The sequence below is a fragment of the Aotus nancymaae genome, unplaced genomic scaffold (assembly GCF_030222135.1).
Source record: "Aotus nancymaae isolate 86718 unplaced genomic scaffold, 86718_ANA_hifiasm-v0.15.2.pri h1tg000002l, whole genome shotgun sequence".
Taxonomy (NCBI): Eukaryota; Metazoa; Chordata; class Mammalia; order Primates; family Aotidae; genus Aotus; species Aotus nancymaae.
Window position 1 is genome coordinate 31,856,910 of NW_026988413.1, and position 25,315 is coordinate 31,882,224.

General features: G+C 32.7%; 1 protein-coding gene across 7 annotated transcripts in view; it reads left to right on the forward strand.

Moving 5' to 3' along the window:
• Positions 1-25,315, forward strand: part of POT1 (protection of telomeres 1) — a 156,638-nt gene that overhangs the window by 92,214 nt on the left and 39,109 nt on the right. For all 7 annotated transcript variants that reach the window (XR_002479035.2, XM_012474023.3, XM_012474026.2 and 4 more), the window contains 7 exons: positions 4,204-4,370; positions 5,457-5,536; positions 10,090-10,146; positions 13,220-13,376; positions 14,998-15,203; positions 20,460-20,595; positions 25,148-25,236. Coding sequence is in view for 6 of the 7 variants with exons in the window: in XM_012474023.3 (XP_012329446.1) it covers positions 4,204-4,370; positions 5,457-5,536; positions 10,090-10,146; positions 13,220-13,376; positions 14,998-15,203; positions 20,460-20,595; positions 25,148-25,236 (892 nt within the window). In the remaining variant the exon portion in view is untranslated. The remainder of the gene's footprint in view (positions 1-4,203; positions 4,371-5,456; positions 5,537-10,089; positions 10,147-13,219; positions 13,377-14,997; positions 15,204-20,459; positions 20,596-25,147; positions 25,237-25,315) is intronic.

A 25,315-nucleotide genomic window follows, 5' to 3' on the forward strand; every position in this document is an offset into this window, starting at 1 on the left:
TACAAATGTGAAGTGAGGGCACTCAGAGGTTAAACCAATGATTCAAGATTCCATAGCTAGTTGGATCGAAGCAGGGTATTTCCCAGACCCCTTTGAAGGCAGGAACTGGAATGCACAGGCGCTGGAACTAGCCTGCTGCTTCAGTGCTGGCAAGGCGAACTGCACTCACTCGGACCCCCTGTGTCCCACCCCTTGCGGGAAGGGGAGCACACAGGCGAGCAGTTGCAGGAACCAAGGCAAGAGCTTTTGGGCATGGGCAGAAGCAAAGTCTGTACTGGCCCTGCAGCAGCATCTGAGAGAGTGTCTGTGACCCCTGAAGCCCCAGAGGAAGTGTTGCAGTACTCTTAGCTCTGCTGTCCTAAGTGTTGCAGCACTCTAAGCTCTGCTTAGGACAGCTTAAGATTTAATAGCTCAGTGGAGGGTTGTTGTGACAGCCTTTCACACCGACAGTTGTGGCACCCGAGCTCTTGTCCAGCATCCAGGAGGTATGCGGTCTCAAGCATAAATTGAAGATGGTAAATGCCGGGAATTTTATTACTGATGAAAATGGCTCCCAGCAGGAAGGGGAGCTGAAAAGGGGATGGAGCAGGAAGGTAGTCTTCACCTGAAATCCAGCCGTCTCTGGCCAGGTTCTTCTCCCAAGTTACACCATCAAGCTGTCCCTCTGAAATCAACTGCTTTTCTCTGACATCCAGCTGTAGTCTCTGATGGTCAGCTGCCTCTCTTCTCTCTGCTGGCTCAGCCTGGGGTTTTTATGGGCACAGGATGGCAGGTGGGGTGGGCCATGGGTGGTTCTGGAAAAGGCAACATTTGAGCAGGAAAACACGGATGCAAGTTCTCACTTTGGGCTGTGATATGAGGCTTTTCAGCTTGAGGGCAGGGTCCTTGCTGGGAACCTGCCCTCTTTGGCCCAGAATTTCCCCTCCTCCTGTTCCTATCAGAATGAAGCCAGTGTTTAAACCCATCATGTCTCCTTCCAGAGCTAATCCTTTAAAGCATTAAATGGAAGTGATCTATATCACACATATCTTCTAACCTACTTATAGGAAGTTAAAAGAAGACAGTAAGAGTAAAGATCTGAATTTCCCTTTTCACTGAATGCCCAATTTCCCTTTATAAATCAGTGGCCATGGAGGAACAAATATATCCATTGTATATTGTATTACAAATAAGTTCACTATCAACACTGTTCTGGGTTGCAGAAAAAAGAATAAAAATTAAAAAACAAAACAACAACAAAACAAATAAGTTCACCCAACTCAAATCAATAAATTAGATTAAATCCAAGGTCCAGGAAGATACTTCTGCACTTTTTTGTCCTCTATAAGTGTGTATGTATGCATGCACATACATCAGTACATCATTGACATATCAGAAAACACTGACTGTTGAAGATTTTTTTTTGACATTATTTCCCTGAAAGATATTATCTACATTGATTCATTTATTTCAAAAGTAAATATACTAAGTCCAGTTCTGAAGGTTTTTTCATAGAGTTCTTTCATAAATAAAATGAATTTACATTTTAGATTCACCTTAGTGCCACACTCTGCATCCCTACCTTCACCATTTAATTCTCTTCTCTTTCCCTATGCTGCTTCCATAGGTCTTTCTGTTTCCCCGCTTTTCCTGCTTTTCTTGTCTTAGTCCTAAACATCACCTATCACAGTGCTTTCCCTATAGTAAGAATGAAGCAAATAGTAGCTGCTGCTGAATGAATGAATCAGTGAGTGCCATGGTTTTGTTTTTTTTTTTCCAAATTCTTTTCTCCTTTTTTATGGTCTGCTTTATTTTGCTCACTAGAGGGTGATATGAGCACACATAATTAAGAAAATATATGGTACTGTGTTTTCTGTAAGGATATAGCATATTATTAGTCTGCAATGCAATATAAAAATGAAAAGGATTTTTCTCTGTAATATGACTTTAGATTTTTATTTAATATACATTGACATTACATTTATTTGTTTTCTGATAACCCGTATAACTTGTTAATTTAGAAACTTCACTCACGTGACATTGATATAAATGAATTCTTCTTGGTACTTTCAAGACAACTGTTTAAAATTGCATTTTTGTATCAAAATATCTGGAACCAATTCAAAAGACTTTTGCTGTGTAGGAGCAGCAAAAAAAATATGTTTTTATTTTAATAAAGAGGATAGTATAATGCAATTATAGAATATAATCAACATCTACAAACCATACATTTTACAGCCTAAATTGCCCTTAACTATTTTCTGTATCTTGTTTTTTAAGTATGTTATATCATTCCCTTGAACATTTTACACAGACTCAGTCACATAAGCTGACATTTCAAACCTGTTGTCTAGAAACTAAAGCTTTACTTTCTAAATCCCGACTCTTAACCAGAAACAATTGTTAATTACAAAATATACATGGTCATAATTAAGTTTTGACCTTTACTTGACCAAAAACTGTGATTTGATTGGCTATTTTGAGACATATTCAGGGAATTAAAAATAATAAACCTAAAGAGAAATTCTTGACAGTTTATGAGGAATAATTTGATTATTTCTAAAGGGATAGTCATTTCTTACTAGCAATATTTACGTTGCTTTTTTTTATTAGTGTTTCAGTATAGAAATAGACTTCTATAATAGTTTTTTAAACTATGTTTTTATAATTTTTTGGTTATGATTCTTCATTTGTGTTTTCAGAATCTTAATACTGATAAGATTAACCAATACTTGTGTTTTATAATAGAACACTTGGCACATTTCATAGTATTTTTAGTCAAGCTTTTAAAAAAATACAATGCTGCCTCCATAAGGAATTTTTGATAATAACAACTTATCTTTATGTGAATAACTTATATCTTGGCCTAGAAATTTTGTTATATTAAAAAATACAGTAGTAGAGAAGATAGTATAATAAACACCCATATGTTCACCTTATTTTTCAATGTTTTGCCACATTTATTTCAAACACTTTTACATTTTAGGAAATAAAACCTTACACATCCAACCTTCTTTGTGCCCTGCCTGCTCTCATTTTTTTTTGCTCTCCACATCCCTCTCTCTGTGTCTCCACATGTGGGTTTGTATGTACACCTATGTTTATTATCCTTTTTCTTTATGTACTTTTTGATAGGGTAAAGCCCTCTTCTCATATTCTTCAGAATTGATTTGACTATTCTCTTTTGTTTTTGGATTCTGAAAGCACTTCTGGTTTCAAGTATTTCAGATAAAGAATTCTTAACCTACATAGCTTTTCTGTTATGTAAGATGTCTGTTACTTAATCCTGAACTTTTAGGTAGAAAGAGTGGTATCCCTATAGTCAGTCACACAGTAGTCAGGAGTGCTGTTTTTATACAAATGAATTAAATTTCCTTGTTTGTAATTCCTTTTGTTTCTAAATCTTTCTTCATAAATATAAATGTGATTTAGATGATCTAGCGTCTTCTTTTAGATAGATGTCAATATCTTTGAATAGCATCCTGCATCTCTTTCATTTGAAATCTCCATTATAAGAAAATCTCAGTGGTCTATAATTAAAGACATTTGTAGACTAAGTTTAGCAAAACATCCGAAATTAACTATGGGACATTTAATTCAAAACTCTAGTTTCATGTTTGAAGTCACAGAATGTTTCACACTATGGTAGTGCAGGCACAAATGCAAAAGTTTTTTTTCCATAGAAGTTCTAAGATGGAAGATGTTTATTATTTTTAGATGGTACCACACTAAAATTTCTTCTTAGTATTCTTGTAATGACAGCATCTTAGGGATCATATTTAATTAATCCTTAAACTAGTTAAAGCAAGACATTTTCAGAAACCTTAGTCAAATAGAGGGTTTGAATTCCATTTAGGTAATGGATTTCTTAATCCATTACCAAAATACCAAAATACCAAAATTGTGTATTTTATTGATGAAAAGACACAATTTTTTTTTCAAAATGGAAATATCTATTAAAATTGAATGTGTGTGTATATGTATGTGTGTGCACACATGCGTATGCATGCACATGTCCATATGCTTAGTTTTGATCTAGTGTCCATGCAGCTGACATTCAGCCACAGTGGTATAGCATACTTTGCAGATACTTTGGTATATTTCCTGATTGGTCAGTGCCCTGGTTGTTGTTGGTCATTGCCCCATATTAGTTATTAAAGTTTTAAATATCAGAAATATTTTAATTTTTCCCTGCTTTCTAAATAATAAATGATCTATTTTTAGGTTGGAAGCTTTCTTAGAATCTATAGCCTTCATACCAAACTTCAATCAATGAATTCAGAGAATCAGACAATGTTAAGTTTAGAGTTTCATCTTCATGGAGGTACCAGTTATGGTCGGGGAATCAGGGTCTTGCCAGAAAGTAACTCTGATGTGGAGCAACTGAAAAAGTAAGCTTTTAATGTAAATATTTAGAAAATGTAAATAAGGTATTCATTAAGCTGATTTCTAAGATCATATTGTTCCTGGGGGTTCTGATAGGTTCCTGTTTGATCCTTATAGTCTTTTGTACCATTCTCTATGTTTTTAAATAGATGAGGCAAATGAAACAAATCAAATGATTATAGGTTCGTATAGCTAAGTAGTAGCAGAGCCAGGGTTATAGTTGAAGTTTTCTAACAGTTAAATTCTGGCTTTTCCAGTCATGCTTCTTTTCTTTCATTTGCCACACTCTCCAAGTACAGCAATATACAGTGAAAACTAGACCTTAGCCAAAGTTAGGAAAATTTGATACATATCTAAGATTCCAAAAATATTTAATTCTCTCATAAAAATACATATATATATATTTCTGAATTGCCACTGATTAAATAGATAACACATGTTTTGGTGTGCCACTTTGTTTTAAACTTTTTAAAAACATTTTTAAAACTTACATGTGCCAGAAAGTAAATAGTATCTTAAACCTGCTATATATTTAATTCTCTTTTTCCTGCAGTGTTCCTAGCAAGTATTGTGTGCAGAAGCATTTTGGTCAATATACTAGAAATTTTAAAAATCTGCATATCTTCAAGGAGAAAACATACTGTTCAGTAAATTTAAATAACTTGTGTCAAAATTTCAATTCATTGAAATCAGTGTGACTCTAAATTAGCTTGTTTTATTACTTTTATATCAATTTTACTGATTTTAATATCATTGCTATATATAGCAACATAGTATTTAGCTTCTTGAATCTAGAGTGAGATTGTTATGACTCAGAATGCCATTTGTTAAATTCCCAGTTTATTTTTGTTTGCATTATTTCATCATTCTGCTGTTCTACTTGTACCTTTCTATATTCAAGTTTTTAATTTTGAGGGGCCTCAGAACCCTCAGATAATCTGATAAAAGCAATAGTCCTTTAACTGAAGAATGCATATACATACAAAGTTTTATATACAATTTCAATGAATTTCTGGATTTTATGGGTAGAGCTAAATTTACTATAGTGACTTTGTTTTATGCAATTTGAAATTCTATTCTTTCAATTATAGGGATTTAGAATCTGCAAATTTGACAGCCATTCAGCATTCAGATGTTATCTGTCAATCAGAACCTGACGACAGCTTTCCAAGTAAGGACAATCTTTAACATTGACAGTTTAGTTCTTGCTAAATAAAATAGTTTTATCAACATAATTATTTTTAATGCCTTCTCATTTTCTCCCTTAATAAAAATTTCACATAGTAGAGGAACATACTAAAATCTTTGTATCCTATGCCAAAAAGTGAAGATGATTTCTTCCTAAATTATATAATTACATTTTCAAACTGGATGGTAGTGATTATTTGATTAGGATATATACATACCCTGTGTGCATATTCACAAGAAAATCTGTATTGATTTCATAGACAACTATTTTGCTTATAAGTTTTTAAAGGGAACAAAGATTGTTTTTGCCACTTATTTCACATAGCCCAAATACTTTTTGCTCATACATATGTTAGATGTATACATAATTCCTAGTCTTTATTGAATTAATCAGTCATCTAATTACAAAATATTAACAAACAGTGGAATGTGTCCTTATAATATTGTCTACCTGAATAGGTGCCTCGTCAGATCTGAACTTGAAAGCCTCAATGTGTATTGTTTTTTTTCTTTACCACTTTGTCTTAATTTCTGGGTTTTTGTTTGTTTAAGAGACAGGCTCTTGCTCTGGTAACCAGGCTAGAATGCGATGGCATGATCATAGTTCATTGCAGCTTCAAACACCTGTGCTCAAGCGATATCCTCTCACCTCAGCCTCCTGAGTAGCAGGGGCTTATAGTCCTGCACATGCCAACATGCCTGGCTATTTTTTTATCTTTTATTTATTTATTTATTTATTTTGGTAGAAACAGGATATCACTATAAGTTGCTTGAGCTGTTCTCTACCTCCTGGTCTCCTGGTCTCAAGCAATCCTTCTGCCTTGGCCTCCCAAAATTCTGGGATTACAGGTATGAGCCACCATACCTGGCCTGTCTTAATTTCTACTTCTGCATTTTGGGACCTAGAATCTAGGTCACTTTTCTCTGTTTTTTGTTTTTGTTTTTTTAACAACCTAACTTCTACCCTTCTATGATCCAAAGAATCCTTTTATGAGATTCTTTAAATGATTTATTCTCTTAACATCCCAATAATGTTAAGCACGAAAATTAACATACATTTCTTGGTAGACACTTAAGTGCCTGCATGCATTATTATTTTAATTCTAACAGCACTCCTATGAGATGAATTATTCTCTCTCCCTTTTACAATGGGAAACTGAAGCTTTGATGGATGGATATCATATAATTTGTCCACAGTTACTTAGCTGTTAACCGATGACAAAGCAAGACAGATCCAAATGCAGGCTGTTTGATTTTTTTGTATGTATTTTACATTTATTTTCCTAATTCTCTGTGTTTTAAAACTCTCCTTATTTTAAAATGCTAGCACCCTGGTGATAACATTTTAGCCTGGTGTATGATTACTTGAACTACCATTAGGAAACCGATTTAGTTCAATTGACGATCATTTGGAGACAGTATAATTTGTAATTATACCTTTTACAATCTCTTTCTCCTTTTAAAATGATTCTTTCATTATTTTTAAAGTGCACAGTAATATGTGTTGTAATATCTAGTCGAATAGCTTTCACTGTGCCTTTATTCCCTCTCCCTGAGGTAAGATTAACACTTTAATGTGATTTCTTCAGTCGCTTCATCTTTATACAAACATATATACCTATATATAAACAATATGACTCTGGCCTTTTTCTTAAATTTTTACTAAAATGAAATCACACTATAATAAATAATTGCTTTCTTCAACAATATGTCATAGACCTTTTTTTCTGGGCTAATTCATATGACTCAAATTCATTATAGTTCCATCATAATAATATTACACTTTTTTTCATTTTTCATTTAATAGACCTTAAGATCGTGACCAATTTTTTGCTCTTAAAAATAATACTTTAATAAACATCCTTGAATATATGTACTTCCATGTTTTTACTTCTCCAGAATAAACTCCTAAAAGTGAGGTTGATATATCTAAGGGTACACACATCTTTTAATAGATGCTGCCAGATTAGTTACCAGAGGTCATAGGAATTTATATCCAAATAGCAGCACAGAAGAATGTACTTTCTTCACAATCTTCACAGTATGGGAAGTTAATACTATAATTTTTAACAATTCGGCAGGTAAAAGGCGTTTTCTATCTTATTTTTCCTGACTACTTGGAAACTTGAAAATCTTACTGTATTTTCACAAATGTTTTTAATTCCTTCTTCCTCAGATTGTCTGCTCTTACCCTTTATCTGCTTTTCTGTTGAAATATATTTTTGTCAGTTTGTGGGCAACCATGTGTGTTTTACACATTTTCTTATTTGACTACTTTTATGGTTTCTGCCATTGTTTCCATCTTATGTTGTAATGGCCAATATTAGTTACTATATTAGATACATTGAAATTGTACCATGCCAGCCTGAGATGTCCATTCAAGTCCTCTTGACTTGGATTTTTATACCATTTATTAGCAATATTGACGACAAGGAATTGACTAGTAATGCATATGTTTGTGTATGATGCCCTATAAGATAAATTATAGAAACATAATATATTTTCATATATAATAGAATCTAAGCCAAAGTATTTATAAAATATAGATTTTTAAAGTCTTAAATTCTTCTTTTTAGAAAACATTTTGTAACCTTATTGCTGTGACTACTACTTTTGCTTTCTTGTTAGAGTAAAATCCTATTTTTTGATGTTCATTTGGTCATTCTATTAAATTTCATAAGTTTAATATTTTTTTCATCTCCCCTTTTATTTCTTCTATACCGTATTTTTTCAACATAATAAAAATTTTCATACATGGTACAGTTAAAACAATTGTACATTGAATACTCAAATACCTACCACCTAGATTCTCCAATAAATACTTTACTCTGTTTGCTTTGTCACCTGTGTATTTGTTTCTATATGCCTTTTTTTTTTTTTGAGATGGAGTCTCACTTTGTCCCCAAGGCCAGAATGCAGTGACACCGTCTTGGCTCCCTGCAACCTCCACCTCCTAAGTTCAAGTGATTCTCCTGCCTCAGCTTCCCAATAGTTAGGAATGCAGGTGCCTGCCACCATACCCAGCTAATTTTTGTATTTTTAGTATAGATGGGATTTCACCATGTTGGCCAGGCTGGTCTCGAACTCCTGACCTCAGGTGATCCTTCCAACTTGGCCTCCCAAAGTGCTGGGATTACAGGTGTGAGCCACCACGCCTGGCCTATATGCCTCTTTTCATTCATTAATTTATATTTTTTATGCATTTCAAGGTAAGTTGTAGACATAAGTACACTTTCTAAACACCTTAATATGAACATAATTAGCTAGAATTTTGTAGTTATTTAGAGTTCTTTTTTTATTTTTGAGGTAAAATTACTTGCAGTGAAATGGACAACTTAACCATTTCATGTAGCACTCCATGAGTTTTGACTAATACATAAACATGTAGATTTGCTGTTCTAGAACTTTGAAAAAATTCTATCATATGTACTCTTTTTGTACATACTATATGTATGTTTTTGAGATTTATTCACATTGTTGCATATATCACTAGTTTGTTTCTTTTTTAATACCTAGTCACATGATATGAGGTAGACATTTTTTCTTTAGGAATTTCTAGTTGTGGCATCATTTGTTTCCTTTTTCTATTAGATGGCTTTAATATCTTTGTCAAAAATCAAGGGAGTATAAATGTGGGCTTATGTCTAGGCTTACCATTCAATACTTACTAGTATACTGTGAAGTATGCATTTTTCTCCATACTAAATTTCGAGTTTTTGCAGCACCATTTGCATTCCCCTTGAATTGCTGTGTTGCTTTAGTCAAAAATCAAGACAATGCAAATGTGGGCTTATTTCCATGCTGTCTGTTTAATTTAATTCAGTTGATTTATTTGTCAATCCTTATGCTAGTGGCATGTTGTCTTAAATTACTGTAACTTTATAGTAAGTCTTGAAGTCATGTACGTTGTCCTCCAATTTTGTTCTTCGTCTATAAAATGTTATTTAATATTCTAGATTTTCTGTACTTCCACATAAGTGATAGAATCTGTTTTTCAATTTCTACAATAAAGCCTCTGCTATTTGTTTGTTTGTTGTTGTTGTTTTGAGGTAGAGTCTTGCTCTTTTGCCCAGGCTGGAGTCCAGTGGCACAATCTCAGCTCACTGCAGCCTCTGCCTCCTGGGTTCAGGTGATTCTCGTGCCTCAGCCTCCTGAGCAGCTGGGATTGCAGGTTTGTGCACCACACCTGGCTAATTTTTGCATTTATAGTAGAGAAGAGGTTTCACCATGTTGGCCAGCCTGGTCTCAAACTCCTGACCACAAGTGATCCACCCATCTCAGCCTTCTGAAGTGGTAGGATTACAGGCGTGAGCCACTGTGCCCACCCTAGCCGCTGCTATTTTTAAAGGATTATGCTGAATCTACAGATTAATTTGGAGAGAATTGATAACAATATTGAGTCTTCTAAATCATGAATGTGGCATATTTCACCATTTATTTATATTTTTTTCAATTTGTCTCAGCAGTGTTGCATAGTTTTCAGTTCTACATTGAAGTTGTAATGGACTTAATTCTTTGGCCTTTTCCTTTTTATAGGCTCTGGATCAGTATCATTATACGAGGTAGAAAGATGTCAACAGCTATCTGCTACAAGTAAGATTGTGTATCCTTTTTGAGATATGGGCACAGTAATGAGCATAATAAAGTCTGCTTCTGTATTTCCCAACTAATCGATTTCTGTCTAATAGTAGAATACATATCCTTGAAAGCTAAAGTATGTCCATATTTAACTTTCCTCTTCTACCTTGTCCATAAAACAGATACATGTTTTAAACATTAAATACATGATGTATTTTAAGTCATGTATCTCTGTTAGAGTTACATGACTTAAGCTATTACGTGAAGTTATCCTGTCACACTGTGCATTTAGCAGTGTACCATAAAGAAGCTCCTTACAATATGCCTCAAAATGTTAATTTAATTTTAGTAATGATAGTGTGTCTATCAAATACTCTCCTTCTGTTACATCAGCTAAGATTTAAAAAAAATTTTCAGAAAAATATTTTAAGCACAAATATATTAAATGTGCTATTGTAAAAATTTAATTTCTCACATTGCAGAAAGAAGATACAAATATGAATGGGAGAAGGCTTGATAAAAGCTTGTAATGTTGTATTGTAATTGGAGGTGTCATTATGTACTCATGATTTTATAGATAAATACAGAAATAGATGTAGCTGTGTGTATGTATGATACACATATATTCACACACATACATATTCCTTTGTATTGTAGGGGTGTGTGTGTGCGTGTCAGTATGAATGTGTATTCATATATACCCTATGTCTCTCTCCATGAAAGGGCATAGAAGCAGCAGCACTCTAGTTGCACTAAGCACACCTAATGCACAGATCTTGGGTTACAAATAATATCTCTCAAAGGAATCAGGGCTCCTTCGTAAAACAGCAGATTTCAGAACTAGAACAGGGGAATTACAAGATTAGTATGGAGTAACCTTGTCATACTAGAACGTAAGGAAGTTCTCAGTTAATGAAACTTGTCAAATGGCTTATGATAGAATATGTCTAATCTGGGAACATTTGAGCATCAAAATAAATAATATTAGTACTAATTGAGTAAAGTAGGAATGCATGAGCCCATGTTGATGGTAATTAACAAAAGAATATATGGAGTTAAGTGGAAATATCTTTCTTAAAGTAGAATAACAAATATAAAAGGGATAATGAACTTAGAAAAAAAAATCACCATTTTGTACCCATTATAATAATTGTTGAGATAGTTGTGAATCTGTGGATTCACAAATCCACGGATTCTAAATCCACTAACCTATCAGGATCTTTGAAGAAAAATGAGATATTTATATTTTCTCTAGTATATTTTTGTTAAATACAAGAGGGAAACAGTAAGTTTTTAGTAGAGAAGTGATTGGACACTGCCTTTACCAGCTAAGTAAAGTTAGGTCCACATTAATAGTAACATTCACTTTGTATGCCTCTCAATGTGATGCACTGAGAAGCACACAGTATCACTTATCCATTATTCCTGCCAAAAATGCATAAGCTAAATCTGAGCCTGAGGAAGAACCAGACACACCCAAATTGGTGTTTATTCTACAGAATAAATGACCTGTACTCTTCAAATGTATCAGTGTCATGAAAGACAAAGAAAAGCTGAGGATCTGTTTTACATTAAAGAAGTCAAAAGAGACATGAGAATTAAGTGTAATACATGGTCCAGGATTGGATCTTACACTTGAAAATAAAATGAATGCTAAGAAGAACATTTTGAGGACAATTGGAGAAATTTGAGTAATGTTTATTAATTTGATTATAGTTGTAAATCAGTTAAATGTTCTAATGTTGAAAATTGCCCTGTAATTATGTCAATAAAATGTCTACTTGTGAAATATATACTGGAGAATTTAAAGGAAAGGAGGCATAATGTCTGGTAGTTAGATGATTCAATAATATTTATGTGGTGAGAGACAGAGATAAAAACAGACCCAAAGACAATGATAAATGTGCAAAAATGTTAACAATTGGTAGATCTTGGTGAAGATTTTACAGAAGGTCTTTGTATTGTTATTGCAATTTTCCTTAAGTTTGAAAGCATTTTAAAATGAATAGTTAAAAATTTCTGGTTAAAATATGAGTTTGAAGCAATTGTTGTTATCACTGTATAGCAATTTACACTAAATTGATCAGGTCTGCCAATGGTTTTTTTAAAACAATCGCCACCACAATAAAATGTTCCACTGTAAACTCTTGGCCATTTGCTCCTTGAAGGAAAAGTAATTCTACCAGAATATCATTGGCTTAAAGCTCAGTACTGAAAGGAATTGTTTTCACCAATGAAGTGAATAAGATTTATATATCATTTCTATTTTGTAAAACACACAAAAGTGTTAAGCTAGAACGTATAGCAAGCTGTTGCCTTAAGCTAATGATCACCAGCAATTTTATACTTTCCCCAGTAAAAACTGATTACTACAATCCCAGGCCTTCTTTCCACAAGTAGCTGAGGAGACCTTTCGTACTATTTCCGAGGCAATTGCTCCCAGTGCTTTTGTCTAGCTTTTTTTTTCCCCAGTTTGACACAACTTCCTCTTCCTTTTCCACTTCCTTCTCCTGCACTCCCTCCTTCCAACTTCCCAGACTTCTTCTCCACTACTACACCACTCCCATGACAGATCACCCTTAATGTCCCTTCCTGTTCTTAATCTGATTTTATAAATGATGGTTCAATAAAAAGTAACTTATTTGAAACATCAAAGAGCCTGCAAATAATATTGGGCCAATGTGTTTTGTTACAGACACTAATTAGAACTTCAAACGGTTGTGGCAGACACCAATTAGAACTTAAACTGTTGCCTAGTATATTATTTTCTTAGCTAAATAAACCTTGCTTTTTTTTTTCTGTTAGCCAGATTTCCATTAGTCCCATATAAAAATGCTTTTTTGAACACTTACTAGGTAATTATTTCTCCCCCAGATAATCCAGCATTTATTAGTACACATTTGTTGAGCACCTACTATGTGCCTGGCACTATGATAGTGGCCTTGGGTATACATCCAGGAATAAAGACATAACCCTTGCTTTCATGGAGTTGACAATAGAGCTTAATTAGATTTTATAGTACATATTTGGTTCAGGAGGATGCATGTTATGTATTCTTGTTAAGATTTAATATAAAAATTCTTTACAGTACTTACAGATCATCAGTATCTGGAGAGGACACCACTATGTGCCATTTTGAAACAGAAAGCTCCTCAACAGTATCGCATCCGAGCAAAATTGAGGTCATATAAGCCCAGAAAACTATTTCAGTCTGTTAAACTTCATTGCCCTAAATGTCATTTACTGTGAGTATTTTCCATAATAAAACAAAAGTGTTTATATTATTTGTGTATATATGTGCATATATGTATAATTTTGTGTCTTAGGAATAAGTAAATTGTGAATATATGTATTATATTTTCAAAGAATGGTAATGTTTTTTAGGTAAAATACTAAATTCTTAGAGAATAAATTCTTCTGATAGTAATAAAAGTGGGTGCTGTTTTTAGATCTAAATTCAGCTTAGTCACTCTGAAAAAAGCAAATGAGAAATAATAAATGATGAATATATTTGGGCAGGCTCATTTGTTGCAAAAGTATCTTCCTAAGTATAAACCTTTATTAACTGAAATTTTTGAAAAGAGTTGTAATTACATGAAATTTCTAATTAAGTGATATAGAGAGCCTTGTTGGTAAACTTCTGTCCTGCTTAATAAATAGAAGATAATACATATAATTTAAATTTTCTTTAGTAATTAAGAATTTCTCAATGTCTTTACTCCAAACACCAATTATTATATAAATATGTAATAAATGTATATAATGGTTTTATAATCCTTTTGCTAGAAAATCAGCTCAAGACATATTCTGAAAATCATTTTTAAAAGCTCCTCATCTTTTTGTTGCAATTTGCCTATCTTTCCTCTGAATATCGAAAATGATGTTTTGGAAAATGTAGATAATTGATGGATATATCATTTGGATGCCATAAATTGAGTTTTCACTAAAATGTTCTACAATGTATAACTGTATATGTACATAGCCATATATTTGTATGCTTATAAATTGTGACTATCTGTGTTCATTAATATACATATATTTTCCCCTCTAAAATTTGGGTATAATACTGTTTGAGGAGATTTTTTTATTATAAAATCTCCTTAAATAAAAAGTGAGGGAACCGTCTTTACCCATTTGAGCTTTGGTGTTAAAATATATATATAAGGATTTTAGATAATTCTTCAAGTATTGTCAAATTTTGGCTCATTGAGTTTTGTAAAATATAGCTTTGTAAAATAAAACCACTCTCTGTGATCATTTTTTAAACAAATAAGGACATTATCTCAGAAATTAACAGAAACCATCTAAAGTTACACAGTTAGTTGGTAACAGAACCAGAATAAAGCCATAAACCTTTTGATTCCAAATTCTGTCATTTCTACTACTTAATACTTAACCATGTGACTTCTTAAAATTATTAATTATAAACAGAATTGAAAATAGTATTAGTTTAGAATTACCCTTTTCCCTAAGTGTGGTCAGTGGATATTTAACCGGAGTGAAGACAGGGTGCCACTGCATTTTTTTTCTCCTACTGGGAAATTTAGCATTCCTTACAGAGGAGAAAAGAAATGGTGCTAGGAATAATTATAAGTAACTTTCTATCACAAAACCAGGCATGGAAATTGCTAGCAGTTAATGTAGTTATGATTTGAATATGCTTACACACAAAATATCAAACATTTATTGAATAAAAGTTATTTATTCTGCAAAGTGAATTAGCTCCATAATTTACATAATTTAAGAAAAAGTAACTGACTCATCTGCATGTAAGAATGATACTTTGTAATTAGATAACTTGTTAAATTGAAGTTTTCAACCTCATACCAAAATTGATTTCTATGATTTCATTGTCAATGATTTTAGGCAAGAAGTTCCACATGAGGGCGAGCTGGATATAATTTTGCAAGATGGTGCAACTAAAACCCCAGATGCCAAGCTACAAAATACATCATTATATGATTCGAAAATCTGGACTACTAAAGATCAAAAGGGACGAAAAGTAGCAGTTCATTTTGTGAAAAATAATGGTATTCTCCCACTTTCAAATGAATGTCTACTTTTGATAGAAGGTAAGATACTTAAGTCACTGTTTTGTTAGGATACTGCTTTTGCATAATTTTCCTAATTAATTATTGTTTAATATATTTTACAGGCTACCTAGTATGTATAAAGTAAAAATAATATTTAAATTTTACAAAATTAAATATATATGTTAACTAGATTCAAATATATATACACACGTACATAAATTTATCTTAATTACCTTTGAAATTGTACATTAGACTCAAGTGTTTACATTTAGCTATATTGTTGGTTTGCATTCAATTTTGTCAGTGCTAAGCTGATTATCTAGTTAAGTAATGATAAAGAGGCTGATTGCTTATATACTGTTGCGTTTTCTTGGCCTCTGGATGTCACTGTTGTTTCATAAAAATAGGATGAAAATCATCTATTGTATCTAAATCAAGGAAGAGACCATTGAAACAAGATAACTTGATAAGCTATAAATGAAATTTGTCATGTTTGTTTTTTCATTTTCTTTTCATTTTCATCTAATTTTTATCTAATATTTATCTAAAATATGTACTGTAAATTTTTTCTCATGGCAAATTTAAAGTTTCATTATTTTCCTTGAGGCTTTTCTTTTGTTGTAACCTTTTGTAATAAAAGAAAAATACCTTCTTTAATTTGCATTAGAGTAATATATAGTTTTATTTTTAATAAATGAGGGAATCCTATGTAAATTACAGCTTTGGGTGATTATATGTCAGTATAGGTTCATTTTTAACAAATGTACCACTGTGGTGGAGGATGTTGATGCTGGAGGAGGCTAGCATGTGTGTTAGCAGGGAATGTGGAAAATCTCTATACCTTCCTCTTAACTTTGCTGTGAACCTAAAACTTTTCCTTAAAAAGAAGAAAAAAAAATGAAGTCTTAAGAACGAAACATATAGTCTACAACACCAAGAGTGAACGCTAATATAGACTGTGACTTTGATTGATAATGGTTTGTTAAAATAGGTTTCTCAATTGACAATTTACCACTCTGGTGCAAGATGTTGAGAATGGGGAAGTAAGGGGGTAGTTGAGTAATAATAAAGTGGGTAAAGGACATAAGGAAACTTTGTACCTTTTGCTTAATTTTGCTGTGAACCTAAAACTGCTTTTTAAAAAAAGCCTTATTTGAGAAAAAGAAAAAAAATTAGAATATATGTAAAAGCACTTTGAAATGTAAAGGGAATATAAGAATGTGAGCTCTTTTTGTTTTATATTTTTAAGTATTGTAGCCTGAGCCAAGGGCTAGGATCTTACTGCAGTATAACACTGTTCTGGTTAGAAAATAACAAAATCAAAAACTGACCTGGACTTAGAGATGAACCAAAGTAAACTATATAAACCAAAGTAAACCAAAGTCATTCTTGGACTTTAAGGACCTGCAGCAGCACTCACTGATACTCATGCCAAGTTAATGCAGTTGACACTATTTTATTGTAACCATAGTTTACATTAGTGTTCACTCGTTGTGTTGTACAGTTATTTATGCTTTGACAAGTGCAGAATGCCGTATACCCACCATTAGAGTCTCATAGAAAACAGTTTCACTGCCCTGTAACTCCTCTGTGCTACACCTATTCATCCTTCTACCCCTTCTCCAAACCTCTGGCAACCACTGATCTTTTTACCATCTTTATAGTTTTGCCTTTTCCAGAATGTTTAGCTTTTCTTCTTTGTTATCTTCTAGAAGTTTTCCAGTTTTGCATTTTATATTTAGATCTGTAATGCATTTTCAGTTAATTTTTGTAAAAGGTATAAGATCTATGTCCAGATTTCTTTTGCATGCAGATGTCCAGTTTTCCAGTACCATTTGTTAAAAAGACTGTTCCTTCTCCATTGAATTACCTTACTTCTTTGTCAAACCAGTTTATTCATGTGAATTTGTTTCTTTGTTCTCTATTCTGTTTTAATCTATTTATATGTTATTTTGCCAATACACACCATCTTTATTTCTAAAGCTATATAGTAATTCTTGAAATTGTGTAGTGTTCATCCTCCAACTTTCTTCTTTTTCTTCAGTATTGTGTTGGCTATTGTGAAACTTCTGCATTTCCATGTAAACTTTATAATCAGCTTGTCAATATCCAAAAATAACTTGCTGGGATTCTTATTAAGATTGCCATAAATCTGTAAGTCAGGGTGGAGAGGGAGGACTAACATCTTGATGTTATTGACAATGAACATGGACTATCTATCTATGTAGATCTTCTTAGATCTCTCTAGGGTTTTATAGCTTTCCTCATATAAATAAATCCAACAAAATATAGATCACATTTTTTTAGCTTTATACCTAAGTATTTTCTTTTTTGGTGATGATTATTTTATGTTAAATTCAAACTCCAATTGTTTGTTGCTTATATATAGGCAAGCAATTGATTTTTGTTATTAACCTTGTATCCTGTACCATTGCTGTAATTGCTTATTATTTCATAATTTTTTGTTGTGATTTCCTCTAAACAAAGACAGCTTATTTCTTCCTTCCTAATATGTATACCTTTTATTTCCTTTTCTTACCTCACTGCATTAGGTAGGGCTTCCAGTACAATGTTGAATAGAAGCAATGAGAGGGAATGTTCTTGCTTTGATCTCAATCTTAGGTGGAAAGTATCACCGTTAAATGTAATTTTAGCTGTCACTATTTTATGATGTTCTTTATCAAGTTGAAGAAGTTTCCCAGTATTCTTAGTTTGCTGAGAATTTTTATTATTAATGATGTTGAATTTTATCAAATGCCTTTTCTATTACATCTATTAATGTGATTATACAATTTTTCTTCTTTAGCCTATTAATGTGATAAATTACATTAATTGATTTTGGGGTGTTTAACCAGCCTTGCATACCTAAATCTCATTTAGTCATGGTGAATAATTATTTTCTTTTTTGATTTAATATTTAAATACTATTTGAGTATTTTTGTATGTGTGTTTATAAGAGAAATTGATCTGTAAGTTTTCATTCTTGTAATGTATTTGGTTATGTATTAGAATATTGCTGGCCTTATAAGAGTTAGGAAACGTTCCCTCTACTTCCATTTTCTGGAATACATAGTAGAGAATTGGTATCATTTCAGTGTTTGGGTAGACTTCTCTATTGAAACGATCTGAGCCTGGTGATTTTTTTCAAGATTATTATTATTATTTTAGTTTCTCTATAGACATAGTCCTATTCAGATTATCTGTTTCTCCTTGTGTGAGTTTTGATAGATTATGTCTTTCAGGAAATGGATTCATTTTGTCTAAGGTGTCAAACTTGTGGGTATAGAATTGTTTATAATATTTATTATTAACACTGTATTTTAAACTACATGATATTTAACTTCCTCTGAAACATAATTTGTATGGAACTGTAATGTCACTGAATCATTTTATCATAGTATTTGTTGTTAATACCTATAATTTACTAAATAGACTATGTATCAGGCACTTCAGTACCTAGTTTACTATTTTATCTTGAACTCTCATAACAGGTCCTCTGTAAGCTAGATATATTCCCTTTTTAAACAGTTGAGGAAACTGAGACCAAGAGAAAATGGTGAAGAACTCAAGGTTAAAGACCTAGTAAATGTCAGAAAAAAATTTAAACTTGGGACTTTCTGTCTCCGTAGTCCATGTTAAAATATGTCTACTGATTGCAAATAAATTGTTCTCTGTTAAGACGGCTCCAGATACAAACTTTTAGAAACCTAGTATTCACATAAATGAATGCAGATGTCTTTTTTTGCACTCAATCATTTGTTCAAAACATGTTTATTGAATGCCTACTGTGTGCCGGACACTGATTTAAGCATTAGTGGTAATGTAGCAAACACAACAAAGTGTTTCCTTTCATGGACTTTTTATTAAGAGGAAATCACAAAAATATTGATACCAGTAGTCGCTCATGGCTTTATGTGCTTTACAAATACTAACTCATTTAATCTTTAGAATGATCTTACAGAGTAACATTATTCTCAGTTTTACAAATGGGGAAACTGATATAACAGAGTTTAAGTAACTTGACCAAAGTTGTCCAGCTTATGTGCCAGAGCCACACTGGTGTGGTCAGTGTGAATGACTAGATGAAATCTCACCAGTTTCTTTGAAATAGCATTTCTGGAGAGGACTCATAGAGAAAAGAGTTAGTGAATGGTCACCTATTGCAGTTTTGAACAGTAGGCAGGAGTCCCTTTAGCAAGGCTAGGTATCCATCTACAGAAGATAGATTAGCTTTGGGGCTGTGAAGCTTTTAAGTAGCATGCTTTGGGAATATTGTTTTGAGTTTTTAAGCTGGCATAATGAGGGTTTATATCTGACTGCAGTATGATATAGCAGAACTGTGGCTTCCAATAACAGTGAACTTGGGGGAAAGAGTATGGGAACAGGGCAAGTTAAAATGCCACAGAGCTCACTGCTCTTACAAAAATTCAGCTATTTTTCAAGAACATTCCTTCAACATGCCTTGGATCATTGAAGGCCTCTGGTAATTTCCAGAGTTCTAAAAACGGTTTTACAGTTTTTGCCAATACTCTTATTACTGTTTTAGACAAGTGTGTCTTTGGATGTCCTCACTCTGCTATGCCAGAAGTGCTTCTCCCTTATAATTAAATGTTGACATTACAAATTCTACAACTTTTAAGAAACACAGAGGTATTTTTTAAATCCTATTCTTTTGCCTGGAGAGAGGAAGCATTGTCAACTAAGTAAAAAGGACACTGCCTTCTAATAATGGCATGCCATTGGGCAATACTTCTCAGCCAGTGTGGTCATTTGAATGCTTACTCTGCCATAGAATTAAGTGTGATAATTTTCCCAGGAAAAATGAACAAATTTTATATGTGAATTCATATAACATGAACTACTCATATCTATATTTAAATGAAATATTGACCTGAAAATTGAGATTTATTTTAAACTCAAAACTAAATTTGTCCAGATATTAATTAGTATATAGAAAATTTATTAGAATCTGATTATACCTTGGCTCTTAACTTATATTCCCTTCTGGTTATTTGAACCAAAAGTTTTCCTGGCATAAAGAGTAATTTGTTTAAATTTAGAAAGCTGGTTAAAATTTCATAGGCTTTATGTTTTACCTAAGTCTCAGCATTTTTATCCATTGATTATTTTCAAAGTACAGGATTGTAAGTTTACAAATTAATATTTTTCACATACATTCATTGTCTTTTTTCTGTCAATTCCTTAGTCTTTTATTATACCTCACATGTTATTTAATAGGACTGTACTTTTTCTACATTTTATTTGCATTACTGGAAGGGTTTATTCTCTTAACAGGAGGTACACTCAGTGAAATTTGCAAACTCTCAAACAAGTTTAATAGTGTAATTCCTGTGAGATCTGGCTACGAAGACCTGGAACTCTTGGACCTTTCAGCACCATTTTTTATACAAGGAACAGTACATCACTATGGGTATGTTTTCAACTCAGAAAATTTTTGGAATTAAAAACCGTTTAAGAATAAATTTTATTAGTTTATTTCATGGGTTACTATATGTTCAACAGAAACTTACAGTGTATCAGCTTAGATGTACTAGCTTTTTCTGACATATATCTGTTCTTTTGATAAGCATATAGAGAGAGAGTACACACAATGTGTGAGGCATAGAGCTGCCTTCTTTTGATTCCACAGTCAGAGGCTGGTACTCACTTGTTTTCTTTCACAGTGAGGATTAGATACCCGTTACAGAGAAAAAATCAGAGATACAAACCTAGTAAAACTTAAGTGACTGAATTTCAGAATTTCTGAGCCACTAAATTGCAAATTTGCTGCCACTGAAAATTGGAATATAAAAGAATACATTAGAAGCCATAAACAGATTTCTAAATTTAGAAGGAGGGGATAGGGATAAAATCTCCTCTATTGCTTGATGGAACAATCACCCTGGGCATGTTCTGATTTGAGAAACCTTGGATTATAGTATATGTTTTGTCATACTATTCCTCTTCTTTTCCGACTTCTAAATTCGTAACAATTATTAGTCATTGTCATAATATGTAAATCCTGATTGAAAAATTATATACTCATTGAAAAATATTATACTGTAACCATGATACCTCCTTAATTGTATGGTAAAGTCATTGTTAGATATTGCCTGTGTTCTGTCAACAAATCATAAAATTTTAGCCATAAACTGAAACTGTGTGCCACTGACTTAAATCCCTGAGTTATAGCTGTTTTTACTCTTATATGCTCAGTGTCTAATTATCTCTCTCATTAGACTCGTGATCTGAGAGTCAGTTTTTTTGATAATGATTTTTAATTAAAATAATTAAAAAATAAAAACTCATAAAATTCTATTTTTCTTGTATAATAAGTCACTAATTGAGCTTTCTCTTTCTGCATGCTCATCCTTTATCACTTACTCTTGCTGTTTCTCCCTTCTCCCTATTTTGCCTTACCAGTACTGGGCACCATGACAAGTCTAAACCAGGAAAGGAAATACTCATTTTAAACTCTGTAATATAACTTCTTCATTTATTAGAAGTCTCAAAAAAATTACCTTAAGGCTCTCGACTTTTTTTTTCTTTGAGATGGAATATTGTTCTATTGCCCAGGCCAGAGTACAGTGGCATGATCTCGGCTCACTGCAACCTCTGCCTCCCGGGTTCAAGCAATTCTCCTGTCTCAGCCTCTCAAGTAGCTGGGACTATAGGCACACACCAAACGCCCAGCTGATTTTTTTTTTGCATTTTCATTAGAGACATGGTTTCACCATGTTGGCCAAGCTGGTCTCGACCTCCTGACCTCAGGTGATCCACCTGCCTTGGCCTCCCAAAGTGCTGGGATTATAGGCATGAGCTACCGTGCCTAGCCAAAGCTCTGGACTTTTTTTACTAGTTGCTTCAAAACTAAGACAAATGCTGTTCACACTCCATATTTTAAGACACTTTTACATTTTTTATTACATGAGCTTCATCATCAAAAGCCAGTATACCTTTTAATTGATTCTTCTTTTTATTTTTAGGTTATGAAATAATTTTAACTTACAGAAAAATATGAAAAGTAACATCACAACAATTACATAACCACCATTTATATTTAACAAATGTTAACATTTTATCATTATTCCAGACCCTCCCCACCGCTTTTTTTTTTTTTTTTGGAATCAGAGTCTCACTCTGACACCCAGGCTGCAGTGGCATGATTCAGCTCACTGTAGCCTTGATCTCCTGGGCTCAAGCAGTCCTCCCAACTAGCTGGGACTACAGGTGCACACCACCACCACACCTGTCTAATTTTTGTATTTTTTGTAAAGATGTGGTTTTGCCATGTTGCCCAGGCTGTCTTGAACTCCAGAGTTAAAGCAATCTGCCTGCCTCAGCCTTCCAGACTTTTCCTTTTAAGAAATTAAATGTTACGGAGAAGTAATATAACTCCATACCAATCCTTCTCTAATCCTTTTTTCTCAGAGATAGCTACTTTTCCCAACTTGGATTAAATCCTTCTCATCAATGTTTTTATGCCTTCATTATAATATGTGTGTGAACTCTTAAGCAGTATAGCATATTTTTTGTTTTGTAAATTTATATAAACTGTTTCGTACTGTGCCAGACCTTTTGCAGCTTGCTTTTTTACATTCATTATTATATTCAAGATATTGATGCATGTACATTTAGGTTATTTATTTTAATGTCTATGGAGTATTTTATGAAATATCAGAATTTGTTGGCTATTTACCAATTAATGGTGGATATGTGTTATTTTTTGTTTCATTTATAGAGAGTACTGAATGAAGTCAGGTTTTATGTTTCTTGTGTATTTCCCTTCTCATAAAATGAGTTCAGTGGGTCATGACCAACTTTTTTTTTAATCATATGATGTGGTTGTAGTAAGAAATGGAATGAGAGGGAATGGATAATAGGGAACATTTTACATAGTAAGGGTCAGTGTTGTTCCATAACACTTTCATTTCAGTTGTGTGTGTATGTTTGTATTACTAAGATATGTTATTAAATGAATTTCTTACTGTGAGCCCTGAACAAAAATGTTTGAAAGTTACTACTAAGGTGTTTACCTGGAATTAGAATTAACTGGATTATAAGGTATACATAAGTTTTGCTTTATGAGAAAAATACCCAATTGTTCTTCCCATGGTTCTAACAATTTATGGTCCCATCAGTAATGTATAAAAATTTTAGTTTCCACCAAGTTTACTCCCACACTTAGTATTAATCTATTTCTGTCTTATACTTGGTATTAGTCTAACTTGTACTTTTGTTAGGCCAGTGAGCATCAGATGCTATCAGTGATGTTTTTGTTTGTATTTCCTAGATGTCTAGTGTGTTTAAGCAGCCCCCATGTTTATCAGCTACATAGGTTTCCTATTCTGTGAATTCCATGTTTACATCTTTTGCCTCTTTTTCTGTGAGGTTACTGATTTCTTTCTTGGTTTGTTTTTGAGCAAGCATACATGTAATTGGTTGTAAGGTTTCTTTAGAGATACTAATCTTTTGTCAGTTTCATCCATACTTCTAGTATGGATGCCTTTTTAACTTTATGGTTTCATGTGTTTTATAGGCTTTTTAAAAATTTTTATTAGGTAATTGCTTTATAGCTTACTCTTATCCATTTGCTTTCAAGTTTCTGGTATTCTATTTCATATGTCACTCATAAATAAAAGTTTATGGCTACATTTTAGTTTTAATAGTTGAATTTAAAATATATTCTTAAATTATTGATATATTTAGTTTATGTTCCTAATTTTTTCTGTTTCCCCTTTTACTGCTTTTGGAAGTAAGTAGTTCTTGATTTAATTTTGACTTACTATCCTTAATTTTTATACTACACTTGCTTTATTAATTTCTAATGCTAATTAATATCATAGTCTTTTTCTTAGGCAATAATATTTTTTCCTTAAATTAACATATTTTATTAGAAAAGATGATAAGATGTAATATGGTTATCCTCTTGTTTTCCCAAAGTGCAAATGAAAACAAATGTGTATGGACCTTTTCAACTTTTATTTTTATTCGAGTATATCTTTTCAAGTATATTTTCTTATCAACATCTCATAAACATTATGATGATGCATAATAAAAAATATATTACTCATACTTAAAATATGTTAGTATTCAAGTAAAGCAAAATCCCTATACTAAATAATGCACGACTTTAGTGTATTGTATAGTCTTCAATTTATATACATTTCAAAAGATAGCTATGGTATTAGGCATCATAAAATACAAACCTCTGGATATATGCTTACTAAAAATATTATCTAGAATCTTGTATGTTCTAACTGCTTTAGTAATTTTTCTCTTGGCCATATTTATTAAGACTTTGAATTTATTAAGATATTACTTACAGTGGCTGGGCATGTTGACTCATGCCTGTAATTCCAGTACTTTGGAAGGCCAAGGCAGACAGATGGCTTGAGCTCAGGAGTTTGAGACCAGCCTGGGCATTGTGGCAAGACCTTATCTCTAGAAAATTATAAAAATTAGCTAGGCATGGTGATGCACAACTGTGGTTCCAGCTACTTGGGAGGCTGAAGTGGGAGGCTCACTTGAGCCTGGGAGGCAGAGACTCAAGATTGTGCCACTGCACCACTCCAGCCTGGGTAATAGAGTGAGACCCTATCTCAAAAAAAGAAAAAAAAGAAAAGTACTGCTTATAGAATCAAAGAATACAGATGAGCATTTTCTTCAACTTTTCATTTTAACAAATAAGGAAATTGAGAGCAAAATTAATTAATGATTTGGTCTTGGAACCCAGCACCCTATTCTCAGTTTAGAGTTGTTTATTCTGAATCTTACACTGTCTTTTTATTGCCTTTATGTAATAAACTTACTCTTTCATAATTCTCTTCTGAAACAAGCAAGCACATTACAATATAGAGGATGCAGTACTCTTCTATTTAATAATTTATATTTTAAAACTATACATGTTTGAGCTGTAAAAAGCTATAACAAGCTAAATTATTTTAAAATATTTATATGGTTTTTTCTTTCATAAATTTCAGATGTAAACAATGTTCTAATTTGAGATCCATACAAAATCTAAATTCCTTGGTTGATAAGACATCGTGGATTCCTTCTTCTGTGGCAGAAGGTTAGCTAAATTTCCATGCCCTGCAATTTTGAGTGTTTATATGCAAGATTATTTCACCTACTTATATTTCAGCATACCT